Here is a 19,508-nt window from a genome sequence, read left to right as displayed (position 1 = left end):
ATGTTTAATCAGTTGATAACTTATGTTTGAAGAATGAATGAAAAAATGAATGTAAATGTATAGATGTGGCAGATCAAGTAAAAATATAATAACCAAAGATAATCACAAACACATACATTCATCTCATTCATCTTCTACACACTGGTCAGATCATCATGAGGAGGGAAACAGAGGGCTGTTTGTGGTTTAGATTCTGAAGGAGAGGCTGCACAGGTTTTTGGTCACACCCTGATCTGTGGAAAAAGGTAAAGGAAGCAGATAGCAGAGTGTGTTGTTGTTAATGATTAACCAATGAAAGATGTGGACGACATTGAAAGTAGATTCTGAAATTGTTGAACAGAGTCAGGATGTGATTACATGGTGAAAGATTTCGAACTGAATACTGGTCATTTGAGAGACAACCTGAAGGGAAATCAAAGTTGGTGAGTCTTTCTTTTACAAAAACAAAGAAAATGGCTGAAAAAGTCGCTCTTGTTGAACGTTTCCTGACTTGCCACGTTTGTTCAGAGACTTTCAGAGATCCTGTGTCTCTGAGCTGCAGCCACAGCTTCTGTTCAAGCTGCCTGCAACAATTCTGGAAACAAGTTAAAAACAAAAACTGTCCCATTTGTAAAACAAGATCTTCAAAAGAATTTCCAGATATTAATTTTACACTGAAGAAACTGGCTGATTCCTTTGCTGGGAGACAGAAAGCTGAATCATCTGGGACAGAAAAGACAGAACAGAAGATGGAGGTGGTGTGTAGTAAACATCAAGAAGAGCCTAAAATGTTCTGTAAGGATGAAGATAGAGCTGTGTGTCCTGTCTGTGAGTTTTCTCTTCACGAGAGTCACAAGGTGGTTCCTGTAGAACAAGCAGTCAGTGACCTGAAGGAGCAGCTGAAATCTGACTTAAAGTCTCTACAGGACAAGAGGAACAAATACAAACAAGTGGAGGAAACATACAACTATGTGATTCAACACTCCAAGAAGCAGCTGTTGTCCACAGAGAAGCAGATCAGAGCAGAGTTCAACAAGCTCCACCAGTTCCTGAAAGAGGAAGAGGAGTCCAGACTGGCAGCTCTGAGGGAGGAAGAGGAGCAGAAGGGGAAGACTATGAGCAGAGAGATGAAGATGATTCAGGAGCAGATCTCCTCTCTGTCAGACAGTATCTGTGCTGTTGAAGAAGAGCTGCAGAAACACAAGGTGGCGTTCCTCAGCAGTTATAAAGCCACTCAGACCAGAGCCAGAGCCCAGAGCTCACTGTCAGATCCACAGCTGGTCTCAGGAGCTCTGATAGATGTGGCCAAACACCTGGGCAACCTGTCCTTCAGAGTCTGGGAGAAGATGAAGGACAAGGTCCACTTCAGTCCTGTCATTCTGGACCCAAACACTGCAAACCCCTGGTTCCATCTGTCTGAAGATCTGACCAGTGTGAGATATGGAGACACAAAGAAGCAGCTCCCTGACAATCCAGAGAGATACAGTGATGGTGCAGATCTTCTGGGCTCTGAGGGCTTCAGCTCAGGGAAACACAGCTGGGAGGTGGAGGTGGGAGACCATCCTGTCTGGAATGTGGGTTTGGCCAAAGAGTCAGTCGACAGGAAGGGAGAAATATTTATTTCACCAGAATATGGAATCTGGTGTTTATCGCATAGTGATGGAAAATACACTAATGGTGTTGGTAAGACTGTCACAGTGAAGAAGAGTCTCCAGAGGATCAGAGTCCAGCTGGACTATGACAGGGGGGAGGTGTCCTTCTACAACGCTGAAGACATGACTCACATCTACACTCACAGAGACACTTTCACTGAGAAACTCTTCCCATATTTTGGTATTGGAAAGGCTGGTGATGCTAAAACCACTGATATCAAAATCAGTCAAACTGAGATTTCTCTGTGATGTTCAGGGATGTTAGTTTTTTATGTCATTCTACACCTGCTTACCTGTCATTTGTTCTGATTTGATGTTGAGGGTCACTAAAATATTTAGCTTTCTGTCTCTGTGGTCTGAAATGAATTATCCAAAACTGTGTTCATGCACCAAACTGCAAACATGAACAACTCAACAACTGTTTTCAACTGAAAAGTTACTTTTGAGAAACTGTTAAAACTACTATATATATACTGTGAGTTCACTAAGAAACAAGGTAAATAACAGGTAACCCAGAGAAATAAAACATCTTCTAAATACTGAAACTCTTTCACATCATTAGATCAGGTGATGAACTTTTATACTGAAACAAATCAAAGTTGATTTTTGAATAATAACATATTAGACTGATCAACAGAATTTTCTTTTTACTCAGCGACATTGTAACATACACTGTACTAACTCTATCGGATACTTTGTGTGAATCTGTTTTAATTTGTATGATTTTTGAATGATTATCATTTGTTCTTTTATTCTTCAAGAGAATTGATCTGTTGTTTAGGGTCAAAGAAATATTTTTTTCTGTCTCTACTGTCTGAAATGAATTATGTAAAGTGGTTTATGGAAACTCGCTGCAAATACATGAAAATCATTTAGTTATATTTCTGTTTTCTTTCATTCAGATTTATTCATGATGGTAACTCCTGCTGTTGATTTTCTGTTGATGCTGCTTTCTCAGCTTTTAAAGAATAGATTTAGTTTGTAGGTTTGTGTCACTTCTTAAAATAAAAATTAATATCCAAGAAAATGTGACGACAAAATCCTGAAACAGTTTCACATCATCAGGAGACAAAGTTTACAAATCAAAGCTGTTCATTATCCTATTTTCTATACAAACATCTGCTAAACAGTCACGTGACAAAACTCAGTACAAATTCCAACTCATATAAATCACACAAAACTATTTTATAGGACGTTCAGATTCAGTTGAAGTTTAAAGAAATAATCTAAAGTAAATAACGTTTTCAGGAACAACGTGTTCACGCGTGCATCATGTTGTCAACATTACTGACTATATCCATACAGTATGTGGACGTATGGACACATGTTTCTTCCTGTGAGCGTCACAAGATGGAGACAAAGTTCACATTTTGTTCACAGTCTGGTCGATTGTGTCTGTGTTTGATTTTAATGTGAAAGTTGTCTGGACTCTTAGAAGAATTACTGGTATAAAAGAAGCAAATGATGATTTAAATAAACAGAGAGAAGAACAACCTGTCAGGATTTTTGTTAACTAAGGAGAAAGAGGGGGTCAGACTGAGAGTCACCTCTGCTGCTAGAATCTGCTGCAACTGTGGGATTCCTTTTGTTATCCAGCAGTCTGCTGATCTTCTGGGATTCACCACCATTAAAACCCGACACAGCTGTTTTATTTGAAGTTCATGCCTGTAACATTTAATCTATCTGGATGAAATATGTTCAGAATATGTTTCCTGGTTTGGTCGCTGAGAAATAAAATGTTGTTAAACGGGTTTAGTGTCAGTCAGCCTGTTGAATATTTTCACTCCTCACCAAAGGACTGAAGTACAGTTTCTATATGACCTGTCGTAAATGTTATCCTTAAGTAAAAGAGAAGAGCTCAGAATGATCAGATATTTTCCATTTTATTTAGTTCACCTGCAGATGACTGTACAAAAATTTGTACTAATCTGACTTAACATTGAAATACTGAAAGACTTTCTGACAGCACCATCTGCTGGTGACAAACTGACATGACAGCATTTCCTACTGGTTATAATTTAACCAATGACAGTTATGAAAGAAAGAGAAAGTAGATTCTGACATTGTTGAACAGAGCTGAGACGCCATTACAGGGTGTGAGATTAGCTGCTGGAAAACACACATTTGGATTATTTTAAACAATCAAGTGAAGAGACAGTGACTTGGTGAGTCTTGCTGCTGAAATATAATCAAGAGAGAAGGAGATGGCTGAGAAAGTTGCTCTTGTTGAAAGTTTCCTGAGTTGCCACGTTTGTTCAGAGACTTTCAGAGATCCTGTGTCTCTGAGCTGCAGCCACAGCTTCTGTTCAAGCTGCCTGCAACAATTCTGGAAACAAGCTAAAAACAAAAACTGTCCCATTTGTAAAAGAAAATCTTCAAAGGATCATCCATTTGTTAATTTTACACTGAAGGAACTGGCTGATTCCTTTGCTGGGAGACAGAAAGCTGAATCACCTGTGACAGAAAAAACAGAACAGAAGGTGGAGGTGGTGTGTAGTAAACATCAAGAAGAGCCTAAAATGTTCTGTAAAGATGAAGATAGAGCTGTGTGTCCTGTCTGTGAGTTTTCTCTTCACCATGGTCACAAGGTGGTTCCTGTAGAACAAGCAGTCAGTGACCTGAAGGAGCAGCTGAAATCTGACTTAAAGTCTCTACAGGACAAGAGGAACAAATACAAACAAGTGGAGGAAACATACAATGATGTGATTCAACACTCCAAGAAGCAGCTGTTGTCCACAGAGAAGCAGATCAGAGCAGAGTTCAACAAGCTCCACCAGTTCCTGAAAGAGGAAGAGGAGTCCAGACTGGCAGCTCTGAGGGAGGAAGAGGAGCAGAAGTGGAAGACTATGAGCAGAGAGATGAAGATGATTCAGGAGCAGATCTCCTCTCTGTCAGACAGTATCTGTGCTGTTGAAGAAGAGCTGCAGAAACACAAGGTGGCGTTCCTCAGCAGTTATAAAGCCACTCAGACCAGAGCCAGAGCCCAGAGCTCACTGTCAGATCCACAGCTGGTCTCAGGAGCTCTGATAGATGTGGCCAAACACCTGGGCAACCTGTCCTTCAGAGTCTGGGAGAAGATGAAGGACAAGGTCCACTTCAGTCCTGTCATTCTGGACCCAAACACTACATACCGATGGCTTCATCTGTCTGATGATCTGACCAGTGTGAGACGTGGAGACACAAAGAAGCAGCTCCCTGACAATCCAGAGAGATGCACTTTCTATGCAGATGTTCTGGGCTCTGAGGGCTTCAGCTCAGGGAAACACAGCTGGGAGGTGGTGGTGGGAGACCATCCTGACTGGAATGTGGGTTTGGCTAAAGAGTCAGTTGACAGGAAGGGAAAAATATTTGTTTCACCAGAATATGGAGTCTGGTGTTTATTACATCGCAGTGGAAAATACACTAATGGTGTTGGTAAGACTCTCACAGTGAAGAAGAGTCTCCAGAGGATCAGAGTCCAGCTGGACTATGACAGGGGGGAGGTGTCCTTCTACAACCCTGAAGACAAGACTCACATCTACACTCACAGAGACACTTTCACTGAGAAACTCTTCCCATATTTCAGTCTTGGAAAGGCTGGTGATGCTAAAACCACTGATATCAAAATCAGTCAAACTGAGATTTCTCTGTGATGTTCAGGGATGTTTTTCTATCATGATGGTTTGAGGTTTATTAAACTGCAAATACATGAAAATCATTTAGTTATATTTCTGTTTTCTTTCATTCAGATTTATTCATGATGGTAACTCCTGCTGTTGATTTTCTGTTGATGCTGCTTTCTCAGCTTTTAAAGAATAGATTTAGTTTGTAGGTTTGTGTCACTTCTTAAAATAAAGATTAATATCCAAGAAAATGTGACGACAAAATCCTGAAACAGTTTCACATCATCAGGAGACAAAGTTTACAAATCAAAGCTGTTGATTATCCTGGTTCTCAGCATCTTGTTTTGAGTCAAACAACATTGTATAGTAGTATATATCCACTGTACTGAATGCTTTGATTGTTTCAGTTTTGTGACAGTTTGTTCATCATCAGGTTTAGTTTTTGATGAGTTTGATGAGTTTGATGAGTTTTGGATCTGTTGTTTTATTCTTTGGAAACAGGTGTTTTAAGAGAGTTTGATTTGAATGAAGTGTTTAATCACAGTGCTTCTGCAAACTTTGTCATGTTTGTTCTGTATATGTGATCAATAACATGATTGATAAATGACAATGTCCAGTTGATGATTATCAGCTTTAAGTGAATAAAATGTAACATCCAGTGGAAGCTACTTGACATGATGTGTCATTAAATCAGCAGCAGTTTTTATTCTGAATTTATTTCACACAGAAAAGGAGATTTACTTCATGAGCTTGTTTCTATTTAATGCAGTTTTCAGGGACAACGTGTTCACACGAGCATCATGTCAACATTACTGACTATATCCATACAGTATGTGGACGTATGGACACATGTTTCTTTCTGTGAGCGTCACAAGATGGAGACAAAGTTCACATTTTGTTCACAGTCTGTTATGGTTAGGCTGTTCCAACCTTCCTTCCCTTTTTGTTTTCCTCTGTTTTTTAACTCTCCTTATGTCAGAGTAGTTGTGTGTGTCCTGCAGGGCGTGGCTTCCTGGTTCCTGCTCCCGCCCATTCTCCTGCACACCTGCTGCTCATCACCTGATTAACACCTCAACCTGCTGCAGCATAAAACCTCCAGCTCAGTCCTCCACTCTTCACCAGTTTGTTCAGTCGGCTCCAGTGGTAACTCTACAGCTGAGCTCTCAGTTTTTTCTCTTGCTGATGAATTAGTCCAGCTGGATCAAATGAACACAGTGCAGTGCAGATATATGAGCAGAAAATGTTTCCTTCTACAGAGTCAGTCAGCCTGTTGAAATGTTCAGTCCTCACTAAACTAAAATACCACAAACTTCTTCATTTGTGTTGTTTCAGCAGCATTTATGTTCTTCAGTTATGAACAAAACATGAGATGTCATCAGTTTTTACACATTAGGGCCCAAGTTTTTGAGCATGTTTAGGGTCTGAAAAATGTGATTTTAGCGTCACGAGAATAATTCTTACGATTACAATGAAGTGCATGAAGTGAATGAAATGAAACAAATTTAACTTAAGAAAAGATGTAAATGAACTCAGACAAATCAAAATGTCTCCAGTCAAAAATATTTTTATTGTTGTGATTTAGAGTTCATCTGTTGTCACCAGCAACAATTTAAAAACAGGATAAATTTGTACAAAACATAGAAAATCTACAGTTTTCAGGTGGAGAAGTTTCCAGGTGAAGGAGCTGAGTGTTAGTTCAGTGTTTGGGGGGCGGTGTGTTCAGGATCTGCTTTGCAGGTCTGAAGGGGAAGTCGTGCTGAGGGACGCCCAGAGCCTTCAGCCTCTCCCTGCAGGTCTGCAGCAGGTCCTCATACTCCTGCAGATCACGGGTCATTCAGTGGTAAATTAAAATGTAAATTAAAAAGATTCTTTGATTAAATGAAACTCACCTTAGAATCTCGAGCCAGTTCCTCCTTTAAGGTGCTGATGGTGACTTGTTTAGTCTCCAAGATCTCCTGCAAGAAAAACACTTTGACACACTGCAACTCTGAAATAATTTAAAAGACTGAAGACAGAGACTGAATAAAATCCATCAGACATGTCGTCTCACCTCAAGTTTCTTTGTGGTGCTGCTTCTTGCCGTTTGGTCGGCGGCAGAGGCAGAGAGCACGGCACAGAGCTGAGCCTCCTTCTTCTCCAGAGTCTCAGTCAGAGTGGTCAGCTTCCTCTCCAGCAGCAGCTCCTTCATGTCGCTCCTCTGCTGCAGGTCCAGGATGGCCTCCGTCTGCTTCCTCTGCAGCTCGTCTCGCTCCTGCTGAACCTGATCACAACGTTCACGTCAACGCCCGCCGGGCTGAGGGGAGAGGAGGAGGTCGCCTGACGGAGTGATCTCACCTTTTCACACGCCTGCAGCAGCAGCTCGTACTTCACCGTCAGATCTCTCCGCTTCTTCTCCATGACCGTCACACGAGCTCTCAAAGCCTGACAGACAGTTTGATGATGGTGATTAGGTTCATAGATTTCATTCAGTTTTCATTTCTGCTGAGTCTGAGACGACTACAGTAAAGATCATAATGCGCTCTGAGTTCTGTGCAGTGAACGCACCGCCATCTTGTTCTTGGCCTCCGGCTGTTTCTGGAGCTTCAGCAGATTCTGTTCTTCCTCCGGCAGAGACTCACGCAGACGTTTGTTTTTCTGCTGAGCTGCTGAAAGCACTCTGTCCACTCGAGCATACTGCCTCTGCACCTCTGAAAGTTCCTCCTGCACAAAGAAAAAAACACAGCACATCAAACAACAACCTGTACTTTGTTAATTTTTCACATTACATAATGAGTTTGACTGATGCTTTAGGTTCAGTTTTCACCATTCCTGTGTTTTTTGTGCATTTTTTAAATGCTGCACTCAAACCGACGATGCTGTAGTTTAGCACAAAATACTTTTAAATGAAAAGGAAAAAAAGATTGAAATTAATTATTTTTTTCTTGACAGAATTAACAAACATTTACATAAAGTTTACTTCCACACTCTCCAGACTGGAGAATTTCAGAGAGGTGGACACTCAGGATGTAACAAAGTCTCAAATCCACACTCAGACTGAGGTTTGTTAAAGCAGCAGTGCATAGGATTTAGTGACATCTAGTGGTGAGAACTCAGACTGCAGCCGACTGAACTCGACTTCCTCTCTAATTTCAGCTGCAGGTGTGATCACTGGATCATGATTAGACCAAACAGTCACATGACACAGGTAGCTGGACGACTCACCTTCAGCATTCTGTTCTGATCAGTACAGTAAATGTCCTCCACTTCCTTCAGAGCTCTGCTGTTCTCCTGCACCAAAGCCGTGACACGACTCTTCATCCGCTTGTCCAGCTCGTCGACCTCCATCTTCCTCCGTTTGTCCTCTTCCTTGATTGTCAACTGCGTCTTCATGTGATATTCGACCTCCATTTCTGTTCAGATGGCGACAGAAGTGAAGTTAGGAGTTCAGGACCGAGCCTGATTGACAGTGACTCAGGTCCACTCACCTCTGATCCTCCTGATGCAGTCGTTCATCAGCTCCATCAGCTTCACCTGGTGTTTCTGTGGAGAATCAGAAGGCGACGCGTCTGTGATTCTCTCTCGCTCTCTCACTCTCTCTCTCTTTCTGAAACAGAGTTGGAACGTGAAGACTGAAGCAGACTCACCAGTTTTAGCTCCTTGATGCAGTTTTGGTTCTGGAGCCTCTTCTCCCTGCAGTCCGCCTCCAGGCCGTGAATGTTCCTCTGGAGGCCGAGCTCCAACTCTGTGTGCTGGTTCTGGGCGAGTGAGGCCGAGGCCACATCGTTCATCTTCAACTCAGAGACGGTGTTGTGCTGCTCGGACAGGACTTGATTCAGCTTCTGTTTGTAAAGGTGGAAACACGAGGTGAGTCTGTGTCGCCTGAGGTGTGATCACGAAGACTTTTTGTAGCATGAAAATCTCTTTTATCTTGTGACCTTCAGGTTTAAATCTCATACTTCTCAACAGGAAGTTTCAGAATAAAAGAATTCAAAGAACCTGTTTGATGTTGAAGAAAAACAGAGCAGATAAATCTAAGATATTTACAGCCTGTAGATCTGATAATGTTCAGGACTTACGAGGCTGTGCAGGATTAGAGCTGTGAAATGTGGGGAATTTTCAAAGTTGGGAATAAAGTGAAAATTTGTAAAGTTGCAGGTTATTTTATGCAACATTCATATTTTTTCATTGTTCAATAAAAGAATGGATTACAGTTTTACTCATAGCAAAACTAACTGTTTAATTACATAAAACTTCCAGTTAAACTTTTGTCTGTATTTATTCATCTGTACATTATTTATCTTCTCTTTGGTTTGGTCTCTGTAGTTTCTCTACTTCTCTCTGAATCATTTAAAAACTGAACGACTTGAAACTCATTTATGAGACACTGCAGTATAGTACATTTTAAAAGCATCCCTGAGGAGAACATGTGGTTTAATCAGACTGAATAAACCCTCTGTCGGTGTGTTTAAATGTGTTTGTGCAGCTCACACTGATCTCCACTCGGTGGCACCCCTTGGCCTCCTCCCTCTCCCTCCGTCTGTTCCTCAGCTGGTCCTTCACCTCCTCCAGGTTCCTCTTGGCGACCTCCCAGGTGGTCTGGATCTTGTCCCTCTCCAGCAGGAAGTGTCTCCTCTCCTCCTGCTCTCGGTCCAGCTCCTCCCGGAGGCGGATGATGTGCTCCTCCAGCTGCAGGGCACAGAAAGGTCAGAGGTCACGGTCAGAGCTGCTGCTTGAATATTTTCCAGCTGTTTGTGAAGAGGAGACTGATTAGATTCAGGCTTCAACATCAGCAGCTAACAGCTAACAGCTAACATCACATTCATGCAGGTGGAGGGCTCAGGTCCTGGTTCTGGATTTAAACAGAACCACTGTTTCTAAGTTAAAGTTACTTTAACTTAACTTAAAGTCTGAAACTAAAGGACCTTACTTCCACGTACTCGGGTCGTGTTGACACGTGTATAATGTGATTAAAGTTTCTATTCGTGCTCAGAAACACAACTTTATTCCTTTATTCAGACCTGGTCCTTGCTCATCTCCTCCGTGGACAGACCGTCCACCACCGCAGGTGACTTCGACTTCTCGGCCTTCTTCTTGCTTTTAGTCTTCGGAGGCTGCAGAGAAAACAACGTTTATTAAAACATATTTTAAATCGTCTGACGCGGATAACGACTGTCTGGCTCGTGCTAAGCTAACACATGCTAACCATGCTCCACAGCGTCAGTGTGATGAAGAAACACGTTTAAACTCACCATCGTTAAAGGTTCAGGTTCACAAACCTCCACAGAGACTCAATCTAAAGCTGGTTGTTAGTCGTTAGCTACCTACTTTTGTTCTACTGTCAAAAAGAAAAGCGCTGTAGAAATGTGATGTATTATTCTTATTATTATTACATTTAAACAACCGCCGTCATAGCAACGTCATCACGCGACCGTGACGTTTTTTCTAAATGAAGCTTTATTAAAAGAAATTTAATCCTGATTAAAAACAAAACAATAAATAATGAAAAAATAAGACGAATAAAATTTTAAAAGATATAAATAAAAGTAAAAACTCTATGAGTGACTTTATTATTATTTAAGTACATTTACTCAAGTACTGGACTTAAATACAGATTCAGGATTCAGGAGCAGATCTCCTCTCTGTCAGACAGTATCTGTGCTGTTGAAGAAGAGCTGCAGAAACACAAGGTGGCGTTCCTCAGCAGTTATAAAGCCACTCAGACCAGAGCCAGAGCCCAGAGCTCACTGTCAGATCCACAGCTGGTCTCAGGAGCTCTGATAGATGTGGCCAAACACCTGGGCAACCTGTCCTTCAGAGTCTGGGAGAAGATGAGGGGCAAGGTCCACTTCAGTCCTGTCATTCTGGACCCAAACACTGCACCTACCAGTCTCTATCTGTCTGATGATCTGACCAGTGTGAGACGTGGAAACACAAATCGGCAGCTCCCTGACAATCCAGAGAGATACACTAATTTTTCCAATGTTCTGGGCTCTGAGGGCTTCAGCTCAGGGAAACACAGCTGGGAGGTGGAGGTGGGAGACCATCCTGACTGGAATGTGGGTTTGGCCAAAGAGTCCTTTAACAGGAAGGGAGAGCGAGAGGCTTCACCACAAAATGGAATCTGGTGTTTACTGTATGGAAATGGAAAATACACTAATTGTCTTGGTAAGACTGTCCCAATGAAGAAGAGTCTCCAGAGGATCAGAGTCCAGCTGGACTATGACAGGGGGGAGGTGTCCTTCTACAACGCTGAAGACATGACTCACATCTACACTCACAGAGACACTTTCACTGAGAAACTCTTCCCATATTTTGGTATAGGAAAGGCTGGTGATGCTAAAACCACTGATATCAAAATCAGTCAAACTGAGATTTCTCTGTGATGTTCAGCAATGTTACTTAATTGTTTTGGTTTTTACTTTTTATTCTAAGTTCATTGTCACGCTTTACAATCACAGTCTTCTTGCCTGAAAATTTTCCTTCCCAGAATATTTGACATTTTATCTGGTAATGATGGTCATTGATAACTTCATGAGATTAGGTGATAAACCTTTATGCAGGTACAACTAGTGATAATTTTAAAACAGTAACTCATCATCAGTTTGACCATAATATAATTCACATAGCACTGATTATACTTGTACTGTTTTCAGTATAATGTATAGTGCTGACACAGTGTGTGAAGGCTGTAGAAATAGATACACAGGCTCACACATGCATCATGTTGTCAACATTACTGACTATATCCATACAGTATAGACACATGTTTTTCTTATTGTGAGTGTCACAAGAACAAGACAAACTTCCGCTGAAAATCATCTGATATGAACGAACAGAGATTTCTTAAAGAGAATCTGAAAAACTATTGGTTATGAGACAGGAGTGGAAACACATCAAAAAACTCAGACTGTAATGTTGACACCTCTCTTACAGATAACCCAGTAACATATAATTAGAAAGTGTTTTAAAGTGCACTGTGTTCTTGTTTGCTTCTAATGTAAAATCAGTCTCTTAGATGAATTATTACCACAGGAAGATCTAATAAACAAAGAGAAATACATTGGATACATGTAATAAAAATGAACTTTTGAAATTGTAAAATATTTAAACAGAGGTTATAAAATGTTATATTCAGAATATTGTTAAGACATTGACTGTACATATATGTGGCATTTACAACTAAAATATCTGATCATTATATTATTATCTTTTAATAATCATTCTACTCAGTGCAACCACCCTCCTTCTATATATATGTCTTAAACAATGATTTTTTTTCCTTCACCACTGATTGTGTTGATTTTTCTCTTAAATAAAAGTTTTTCAGTCACTTATTCCATGTGTTGCCGTGTTCGTAGAAATGATGCTCTTATTTTGAAAAGCCAAGCGGAAGCATCATGTTAGCAACGTGTGAGGTAAACAAAGGCCGTTGTCCGATGTTCACAGGTATAGTACTGCGGTTCAGACACATTTAAATGGAAATTAGTAATATTTTCTGCACACATGTTTATTTTATTCAACCTGGTCGTTCTGTAGTCGTTGTTAGCACCACGAATTACTCCGGAATTTCACAGTTGAGCAGGCTAACAGCTAACAACAACAGCTAATCAGTATAGCAAGCTACTCCTACTAACCATAAACTACATTTTGTCAATGTGCACATAATTACAGCAGTTTAATCGTAGTTAAACATTTCCTAATGCACTGTGATTAGTTGCAAATAATTAAGTAGGATGATGCAGCTAGTTTCAAAGAAAAACACTAAAAACACATTTTATTCAGTGTCTTCAAAACAGTTTTCGTAGAGGCTGTTTCTTCGTTTTAAAGTACATATGTTAAATAGATCTAGAGCTGAGACTATTAACTGATTAATTGGTCGTCATAAAAGTACTCAAATTAATCTCATTAATCGCTAAGCTTATTTTTTAAAACACTGATGGTGAATTAATGATAAACATTCTCTAGTTCCAGCTTCTCTGACTTTGTCAATGGAGACTGAACATCTTTGGAACTGTAAAACCTTTAATTGAAATTGGTAGATTAATCAATATTGACAATAATCCTAAATATATATATATTGAGATTAATCAGTTGAGAAAACAATCCTAACCCCAATCTTATCTTTCTGGTAGAATACATATTTTAAAGATGCTTTATAAGTGAGGGCTGGATGTGATCCCTCAGTTCAGTCTGTTTGTAATCTGTGACTTGTATTGTTCATTTTATCATTATTATATTCTCCAGTTTCTGATGCTCTGTTTTTTTATATACAGCTTTCCTTGTTTCCAGCTGAATCCTATCACCTCATTCTCATGCATTATTGTTTTCCTAAACCACACACTCACCTCTTATGTTAGAAAAGTTTGATGAAGATGGATGCATGTTGTTCTGCTCTCCTAGAACCTGTATCCAAGGAAATAAGAGATTCCAAGCCACAAATTCTGCTGATTATGGAGAACGATGGACAACACAGCAGCAAATAAGAACCACATACCCTGTCAGACGTGGGGGGGTCAGAATGGCTGGTCCACAGCTTCGACTCAAGGACAACTCCTCAACCCACTGGCCAGCTCTCAGCATCTCAGCTTGGGCTCGTCTTCTGAACAGAGACCCTCCTACGACCTCCTGCAGACGTCCAATCAGAGCTGTATGAGCAGCCTCAGCACCTTATCATCCACAAACAACCCTCACCACTCCGCCCTGTACAAAACCTCTCACATTAGCAGCAATCCATCATCCACCATGTTATTTGTCAACTCTGCTATCCCGACTGTCGCTCCCCTTATTTCCTTTGCTCAGCAAAGGCCTCAGACTTCATCGGTGCTGCTAACAACAAACCAACAAAAACCTATACCTCCACCACCTCTTCCCCTGCCGAACCAAGGACTGCAGACTTGTAGGCCCCAACATTTACCACTTCTCGTACCCCACAACCCTTGCAAAGCGACATTTCAACCTCCATTATCCAATCAGGGTTTACCAAGTGGACTTCAGAATCTGCCTGCGAGCCTGCCATCATGTGGACAGCATGTTAACACATCCCAGGCTGCTTTGGAAGGAGTGAATGTGGAGTCAGCTGGTGTTGCTGGATACGCTCACAGCTACGGCCCATCTGCTTCTCAGGAGCAGCCACAGTGGATACCTTCGTCACACTGCAGCGGTAAGCTGTAGTTGTGAGAGCTACACGTTACAATGGCGTGTTTGTCGTGTATTGGAGGAAGAAACACCTTCTCAGTGTGGTTAGATGTGTTAGGTTTGATTAATCTAAACCACAGAGTGTTTGGTACTTAAATTAATTTGCTGTGTATCCTTGACGGTGAATGAGTTCGATTTAAATTTTGAATATCGGCAAAATATGTTTCTGAAATTGAACAGAGAGGAGAATAAATTTATTGGTATTTAAATTTAAACATGAAGAATTCAATTGTGATTAAATTTCAGGTCGGGTGTTTAGTTGCTTGTAAGATGTGAATATGTAATACTGTACAACACTTGATGTTGCCTGCAACTTCCTCTACATTGTCTGTCTTTCTTTAACTCAGGAGCTGTGAACAAGTCTGTCCCTGATGCAGCTGTTCATCCGAACAATGAACCATCACAGGAGAACATTACTCCACAGGTGAGGAAATTTACAGAAACTTAATACAGAGGAAAGTTCTGTTGCTTGATGGTTAATTTTTTATACAGACTAAAACAAATAAATAAACCTGACGTTTTTTTGTTTTTTTTAACACAGCAGTTTTGAACATTTGTTGAATGAATGTTGCCCAGTAGTTACAGTCATGTGGTACAGAACTGGGAGATAATTACCAGTACATTTATCTACTTTATCTACTTTCAGGCCAGCAACGAGAGACGGCGTTCAATGCTTTTACATCAGCGTGCACAACTACTTAAACAACTGGAAGAGATGGATAAACTTGTAAGTGTGTTATAGCAATTTTTAAGTGAAAAAGGTCAACAGTCTTTCTTTAGATAGTTGCTACTCAGTATTACTAATAGATCATTCCAGACTGTTTCTCTTTATTGACTCCACTTTGTTCCCCTATTAAGCTGGAATCAATACCTCCAGATGACAGCAGTGATGGACAGTCTCCTCACACAGCTATTCAGGTAGGTTATCTTTCTTTGATGGATGATTCATCTTAGTGTGAACAAACTAAGACCAGGTGAAGCACAGCAAGTTCAGCTCCACACTATATTAGTACGTCTGCATAAATGTCTTTTCTTTTTGTTTGTACATTTTAGGCTCGCAAGATGATAGTCAAGCTTCAAACCCATGACTGTTGACTGTTGTTTTAGAGTTTCTTATTCTCTTATCTTCTTTGTTGTTTATTTTGTTTTTCAGTCACAGACACAGTCACATCTGTCAGCAGATTGTTCATCACCTGCATCTTATGATGGACACAGTGAGACCTGTGATATGCCAGAGGATACAGCAGAAGAATCAGAGGTAGCTAGCTTAACAAATAGAACAGTTGTAGATTTTATTATTAAGCAGTTAATTGTACTTGATACCTTGAAATGAATCATACATCTTTATTTTAATTCTCTTTTTCTCAAATTAGCGGTGGTAACTTAGCATTCAGATGTAGCATAAAATATGATTATTTTGCTGCATTTTCACATAAAATTGTTTTTATTTATTTATTGTTTCAGAAAAAGGAAAATGCCTCATCTGAGTCAGAGGATGATGATCCTGACTACTTACCTAACACTGACGGTGACCTCTCTGATGTCCAATCCGACACTGACGGGGGCTCTTCAGATGAATCTAGCAGTTCCTCGACCCCCACAGATGAACCTTCTCTCCAAGAGAAAAAAAAGACTAAATCAGGAGGTTCTCTGAGTAAGGACAAAGATGTCGACCATCCAAAAACGTCATGTGCAACTAATCATGAGAAGTCCTCTGAAGCTGTAGTGTTGCCAACTTTAAATTCGAAAGCACATCGTGTTTACGACAAGAGGAATTACTGTTTGTTTTGCTCTAAGCCACTAGCCAAAATGGCACGGCATTTTGAGACAGTTCACAGTGACAAAGCAGAGGTTGCAGTTGCATTTCAGTATCCCGTATATTCCAAAGAAAGACAAAAGATATGGAACAAACTAATAAATCAAGGAAACTTTGCACACAATAAAGATGTTCTGAGGACAGGGAAGGGACAACTTGTTGTCCGAAAAAGACCAAAACAAACTGGACAAGCCAAAGACTTTCTTCACTGTCTGTATTGTCGAGGTCTTTATCTGAAGAAAGCTTTGTACAGACACATGAGACTGTGCCCAGAGAAAGAGAGGAATGAAAATGATTCACAGTTTGGAAGAAAGCGAATTGCATCACGGTGCGCGCTTGAAACTGTAGGAGATCTTGGCGTCAGTGATGGTTTTAGAAGCGTTTTGTGCGAGATGATATACGACGATGTAACACAAACTGTCATGGAGGACAAGGTCATCTTGCAGTTTGGTGAGCAAATGTATAATCAGCACGGATCTGATGTGAAGAAGCACGATTATATAAGACAAAACCTTCGTCAGATAGCAAGACTTGTGATCGAAGCTCAAAAATTAACCCCTCTGAAGAACCTGGAGGACTTCTTCTACCCCTCAAGCTTCAGACATGTGGTGTCTGCGGTGAAAGTCCTGGCAGGCTACGACCCAGAAAACAAAACATACAACTGTCCTTCACTTGCCCTCAAGCTTGGCTACCATCTACAGAAGGCCTGTAACATTGTTGAGGATAACGCAATGAAGGCTGGTGATACAAGCAGGGCAGAGTCTGCGCGAAACTTCCTCTCTGTGTACCAGAAGAAATGGAATATGCTAATTTCTTCAGGTGCATTAACAACTCTCAGAGAAACAAAATTGACCACAGAAAAGAAGGTGCCATTTGCTCAAGATGTAAAGCGCCTTAATTTCTACCTGGAGAATGTTCATGTTCTTGCTGCGAAAAAACTCGAAGAAAACCCCTCTACAGAAAACTATGCCGCTCTGGCCAAGGTAATACTTGCTCGGACAATCATTTTCAACAGAAGAAGACCTGGACAGGTATCAGCGATTCAGTTAACAACTTTCATGTCACTGCAAAAGTCGAACGTGCTCGATTACATGGACGAATCCATCTCAGATTTGGAAAGAACCTTGTGTGGGTTCTTCCCTAGACTTGACATACGAGGGAACTGTGGGAGAATGGTCCCTGTCATACTAAAACCCTCGTTTGTGTCCGCTTTGGAGCTTCTCGTAAAGATTCGCGAGACGTGCGGAGTCCCCAGTAAGAACCCCTTTCTCTTTGGCCGACCAAGTGCGCTGTCTGCCTACAGAGGGTCAGAGTGCATCCAACAATTTGTCAGAGAATGTGGAGCAAAAAACCCTGAAGCACTGACATCGAGAAAGATCCGGATGCATTATGCAACAATGCTGCAGCTGATGAACCTGGATGAAGATGAGGCCGACCGAATTTTAGGCCCCAATAATCAAGTCCGAACTCTGCGGCAGAGTAGCGACGTGCAGCTGGACGATGTCGAAATGGACACTGAAGGTAATAATTTTCAGTTTTCATGCAATTCACAAGTCTTCAAGTTCTTAACTCTTAATTTTGGGTGTAAAAAAACCTATGGACTTGGTACAGTTTTGAATAAGAACAGTACACCCAGCCACCATAAACAGCTGCTGCAGTGTAATCCAGTGGCCAATTGTTCATGTCAAAGAATGTTCACTAAAAGGCTCACTGTTATTTTAAGTGTCTGACAACATTATGGATAGGATTCCTGCAGAGGGACCTTGTTATTTGAGAGTAAATTGAGGCTAAATGTTACTGTTACACAGACGTGGGTGAAAACAAGAGACCACTGAGTAACTTGTTTATAGGTAGATGTGTAAAAGAAGACTTTCTGTTTTTTTTCTTCAATACAGCGACATTACAGCCTGAAATAGGACAACAAACTGCAACATGGGATCACACTGAGCACTCGGGTGCATGCTATGAACCAACAGATTTCTATCATCAACAAACACATGGAGTAACAACAGGCGTCTACATAACTGCACCTCCAAAATCTGTCAACTCCGGCAACAGAGGTAGTAATGGCAATCATCAACAATCTTTCTATCTTTTTCTTTTTAGTTGTCCAGAGATTTCCCTCTTCACAGTAATGAACACTTGTAGAAACATTTGTTAGAGGAGAAGGCAAGTCAGGGGAAAAGGAAACAGCAAAGATATACTCCTGATTGCCTTATCTTATGATATTAGTCTTTCTCAACTAATGTTTCATGATTATAATTATACTTAAGTCTTTATCTACTGCCTGGATTTAATTGTCTGTATTGTTTCAATAGAAGATAGATATGATTTTTGGGTTAGCAGTCTTTGTCTTGTCTTTGTTTGTAGTCTGAATCTTAGTCCAAAAATGGACAGCAATACAGAATATGGCTGTAACGACAGGGTTGTTTCAGTGATGACAGAAGTTCATTCCTTTCTGCCCCCCCCACAGGGTCTCAGTACAAGGGCAAACATAAATGGGAGGAAGCAGAGGTTCGCGCTGTTGAAAGACACATGATGCGTTTCATTCAAGGACACAAAGTGCCTCAGAAAAACGACTGCATTCAGTGTCTTGAGGCTGAGCCGAAAGCACTGAGAACCCGTTCGTGGAAAGGTGTAAAGGACTACGTCAGAAACAGGATCACTGCCTTGAAAAGACAAAGTGGCACTTCCCAGGCTTCATCCACAAACCATGACACACCAGGACAAGAGGAAACACAGCAGAGTGTCGGACATTTTCAGCAGTTGTAGATGTGATAGTTTATTGATGGCAAAACCTTTGTTGAGCAACTTTTCGCTCCTCTATTTTCTTACTCTCTCCCTCCCTTTCATTTTCTGAGCAGTCTCCATCTCTTATGCAGCATTGTTAGCATTCCCATCCATTACAGTGGCTGACAATAAATTCATTCAATTCAATCAATTTTATTTTTTTGGTTTATGGTTTACAGTTGCTCCCAGTCATCACTCTATGTGATTACAGGATGTCTCTCTGTGTGATCTTTATTCCATTTTAATTTTATTAAGTTCATTTGCACAGAGACAGTTCATAAACACTGACAAAAGAAGTGTTATATGTTCAGCTGATGGATAATGTTTTGAGTTTTTGGAGCTGTAAGTTTGCCTTTTGTAACCAAGTTATTTGGTATACTAGTATACAGCACTTTGTTTGACTTTGTATAACAGTTTACCAGTAATAAAGTACAAAGAATATTTGTTAACAAAGGGTAAACTGTATTCCACACATAAAATGATGGTTTTCACTCA

The 19,508-nt window shown here is 40.7% G+C and overlaps 5 protein-coding genes across 8 annotated transcripts in view; 4 read left to right on the top strand and 1 right to left on the bottom strand.

The window, feature by feature from the left end:
• Positions 1-6,545, top strand: part of LOC108878535 (nuclear factor 7, brain-like) — an 11,126-nt gene extending 4,581 nt beyond the window's left edge. Inside the window, exon 2 of the mRNA XM_018669354.2 lies at positions 5,299-6,545. The gene's annotated coding sequence lies outside the window, so the exon portion shown is untranslated. The remainder of the gene's footprint in view (positions 1-5,298) is intronic.
• LOC108878025 (nuclear factor 7, brain-like) overlaps positions 1-11,803 on the top strand; it is a 21,134-nt gene extending 9,331 nt beyond the window's left edge. The window contains exons 1-2 of one of the 3 annotated variants that reach the window (XM_018668321.2): positions 3,654-5,113; positions 11,446-11,803. In XM_018668321.2, coding sequence (XP_018523837.2) covers positions 3,836-5,113; positions 11,446-11,595 — 1,428 coding nt within the window. In that variant the 5' untranslated portion in view covers positions 3,654-3,835 and the 3' untranslated portion in view covers positions 11,596-11,803. Of the gene's footprint in view, positions 1-3,653; positions 6,546-11,445 lie in introns of those variants that run through there. The other 2 variants (XM_051075025.1, XM_051075024.1) reach the window with 2 other exon arrangements.
• On the top strand, positions 430-3,382 carry LOC108878534 (nuclear factor 7, brain). The gene has a single exon (XM_018669352.2). The coding sequence runs from the start codon at positions 453-455 to the stop codon at positions 1,878-1,880; it is 1,428 nt and encodes a 475-aa protein (XP_018524868.1). The 5' UTR covers positions 430-452; the 3' UTR covers positions 1,881-3,382.
• LOC108878536 (dynein regulatory complex subunit 4) lies at positions 6,724-11,191 on the bottom strand. The gene is made up of 11 exons (XM_018669355.2): positions 10,462-11,191; positions 10,231-10,323; positions 9,701-9,898; positions 8,857-9,051; positions 8,698-8,752; positions 8,435-8,622; positions 7,778-7,933; positions 7,568-7,654; positions 7,284-7,493; positions 7,123-7,188; positions 6,724-7,049 (listed from the first exon to the last, which is right to left on the bottom strand). The coding sequence occupies exons 1-11, from the start codon at positions 10,462-10,464 to the stop codon at positions 6,930-6,932; spliced, it is 1,371 nt and encodes a 456-aa protein (XP_018524871.1). The 5' UTR covers positions 10,465-11,191; the 3' UTR covers positions 6,724-6,929.
• Positions 9,797-19,508, top strand: LOC108878260 (uncharacterized). 2 transcript variants are annotated; one of them, XM_051075020.1, is made up of 9 exons: positions 9,797-9,915; positions 13,613-14,372; positions 14,755-14,831; positions 15,054-15,134; positions 15,266-15,325; positions 15,561-15,665; positions 15,872-17,744; positions 18,119-18,283; positions 18,697-19,508. In XM_051075020.1, the coding sequence occupies exons 2-9, from the start codon at positions 13,673-13,675 to the stop codon at positions 18,993-18,995; spliced, it is 3,360 nt and encodes a 1,119-aa protein (XP_050930977.1). In that variant the 5' UTR covers positions 9,797-9,915; positions 13,613-13,672; the 3' UTR covers positions 18,996-19,508. The 2 variants fall into 2 exon arrangements, with proteins under 2 accessions (XP_050930977.1, XP_018524280.1); XM_018668764.2 differs by lacking the exon at positions 9,797-9,915 and adding an exon at positions 12,572-12,658.

This window comes from Lates calcarifer, linkage group LG13 (genome assembly GCF_001640805.2).
Source record: "Lates calcarifer isolate ASB-BC8 linkage group LG13, TLL_Latcal_v3, whole genome shotgun sequence".
Lineage (NCBI taxonomy): Eukaryota > Metazoa > Chordata > Actinopteri > Centropomidae > Lates > Lates calcarifer.
This window is presented reverse-complemented; position numbering and strand designations above follow the sequence as displayed.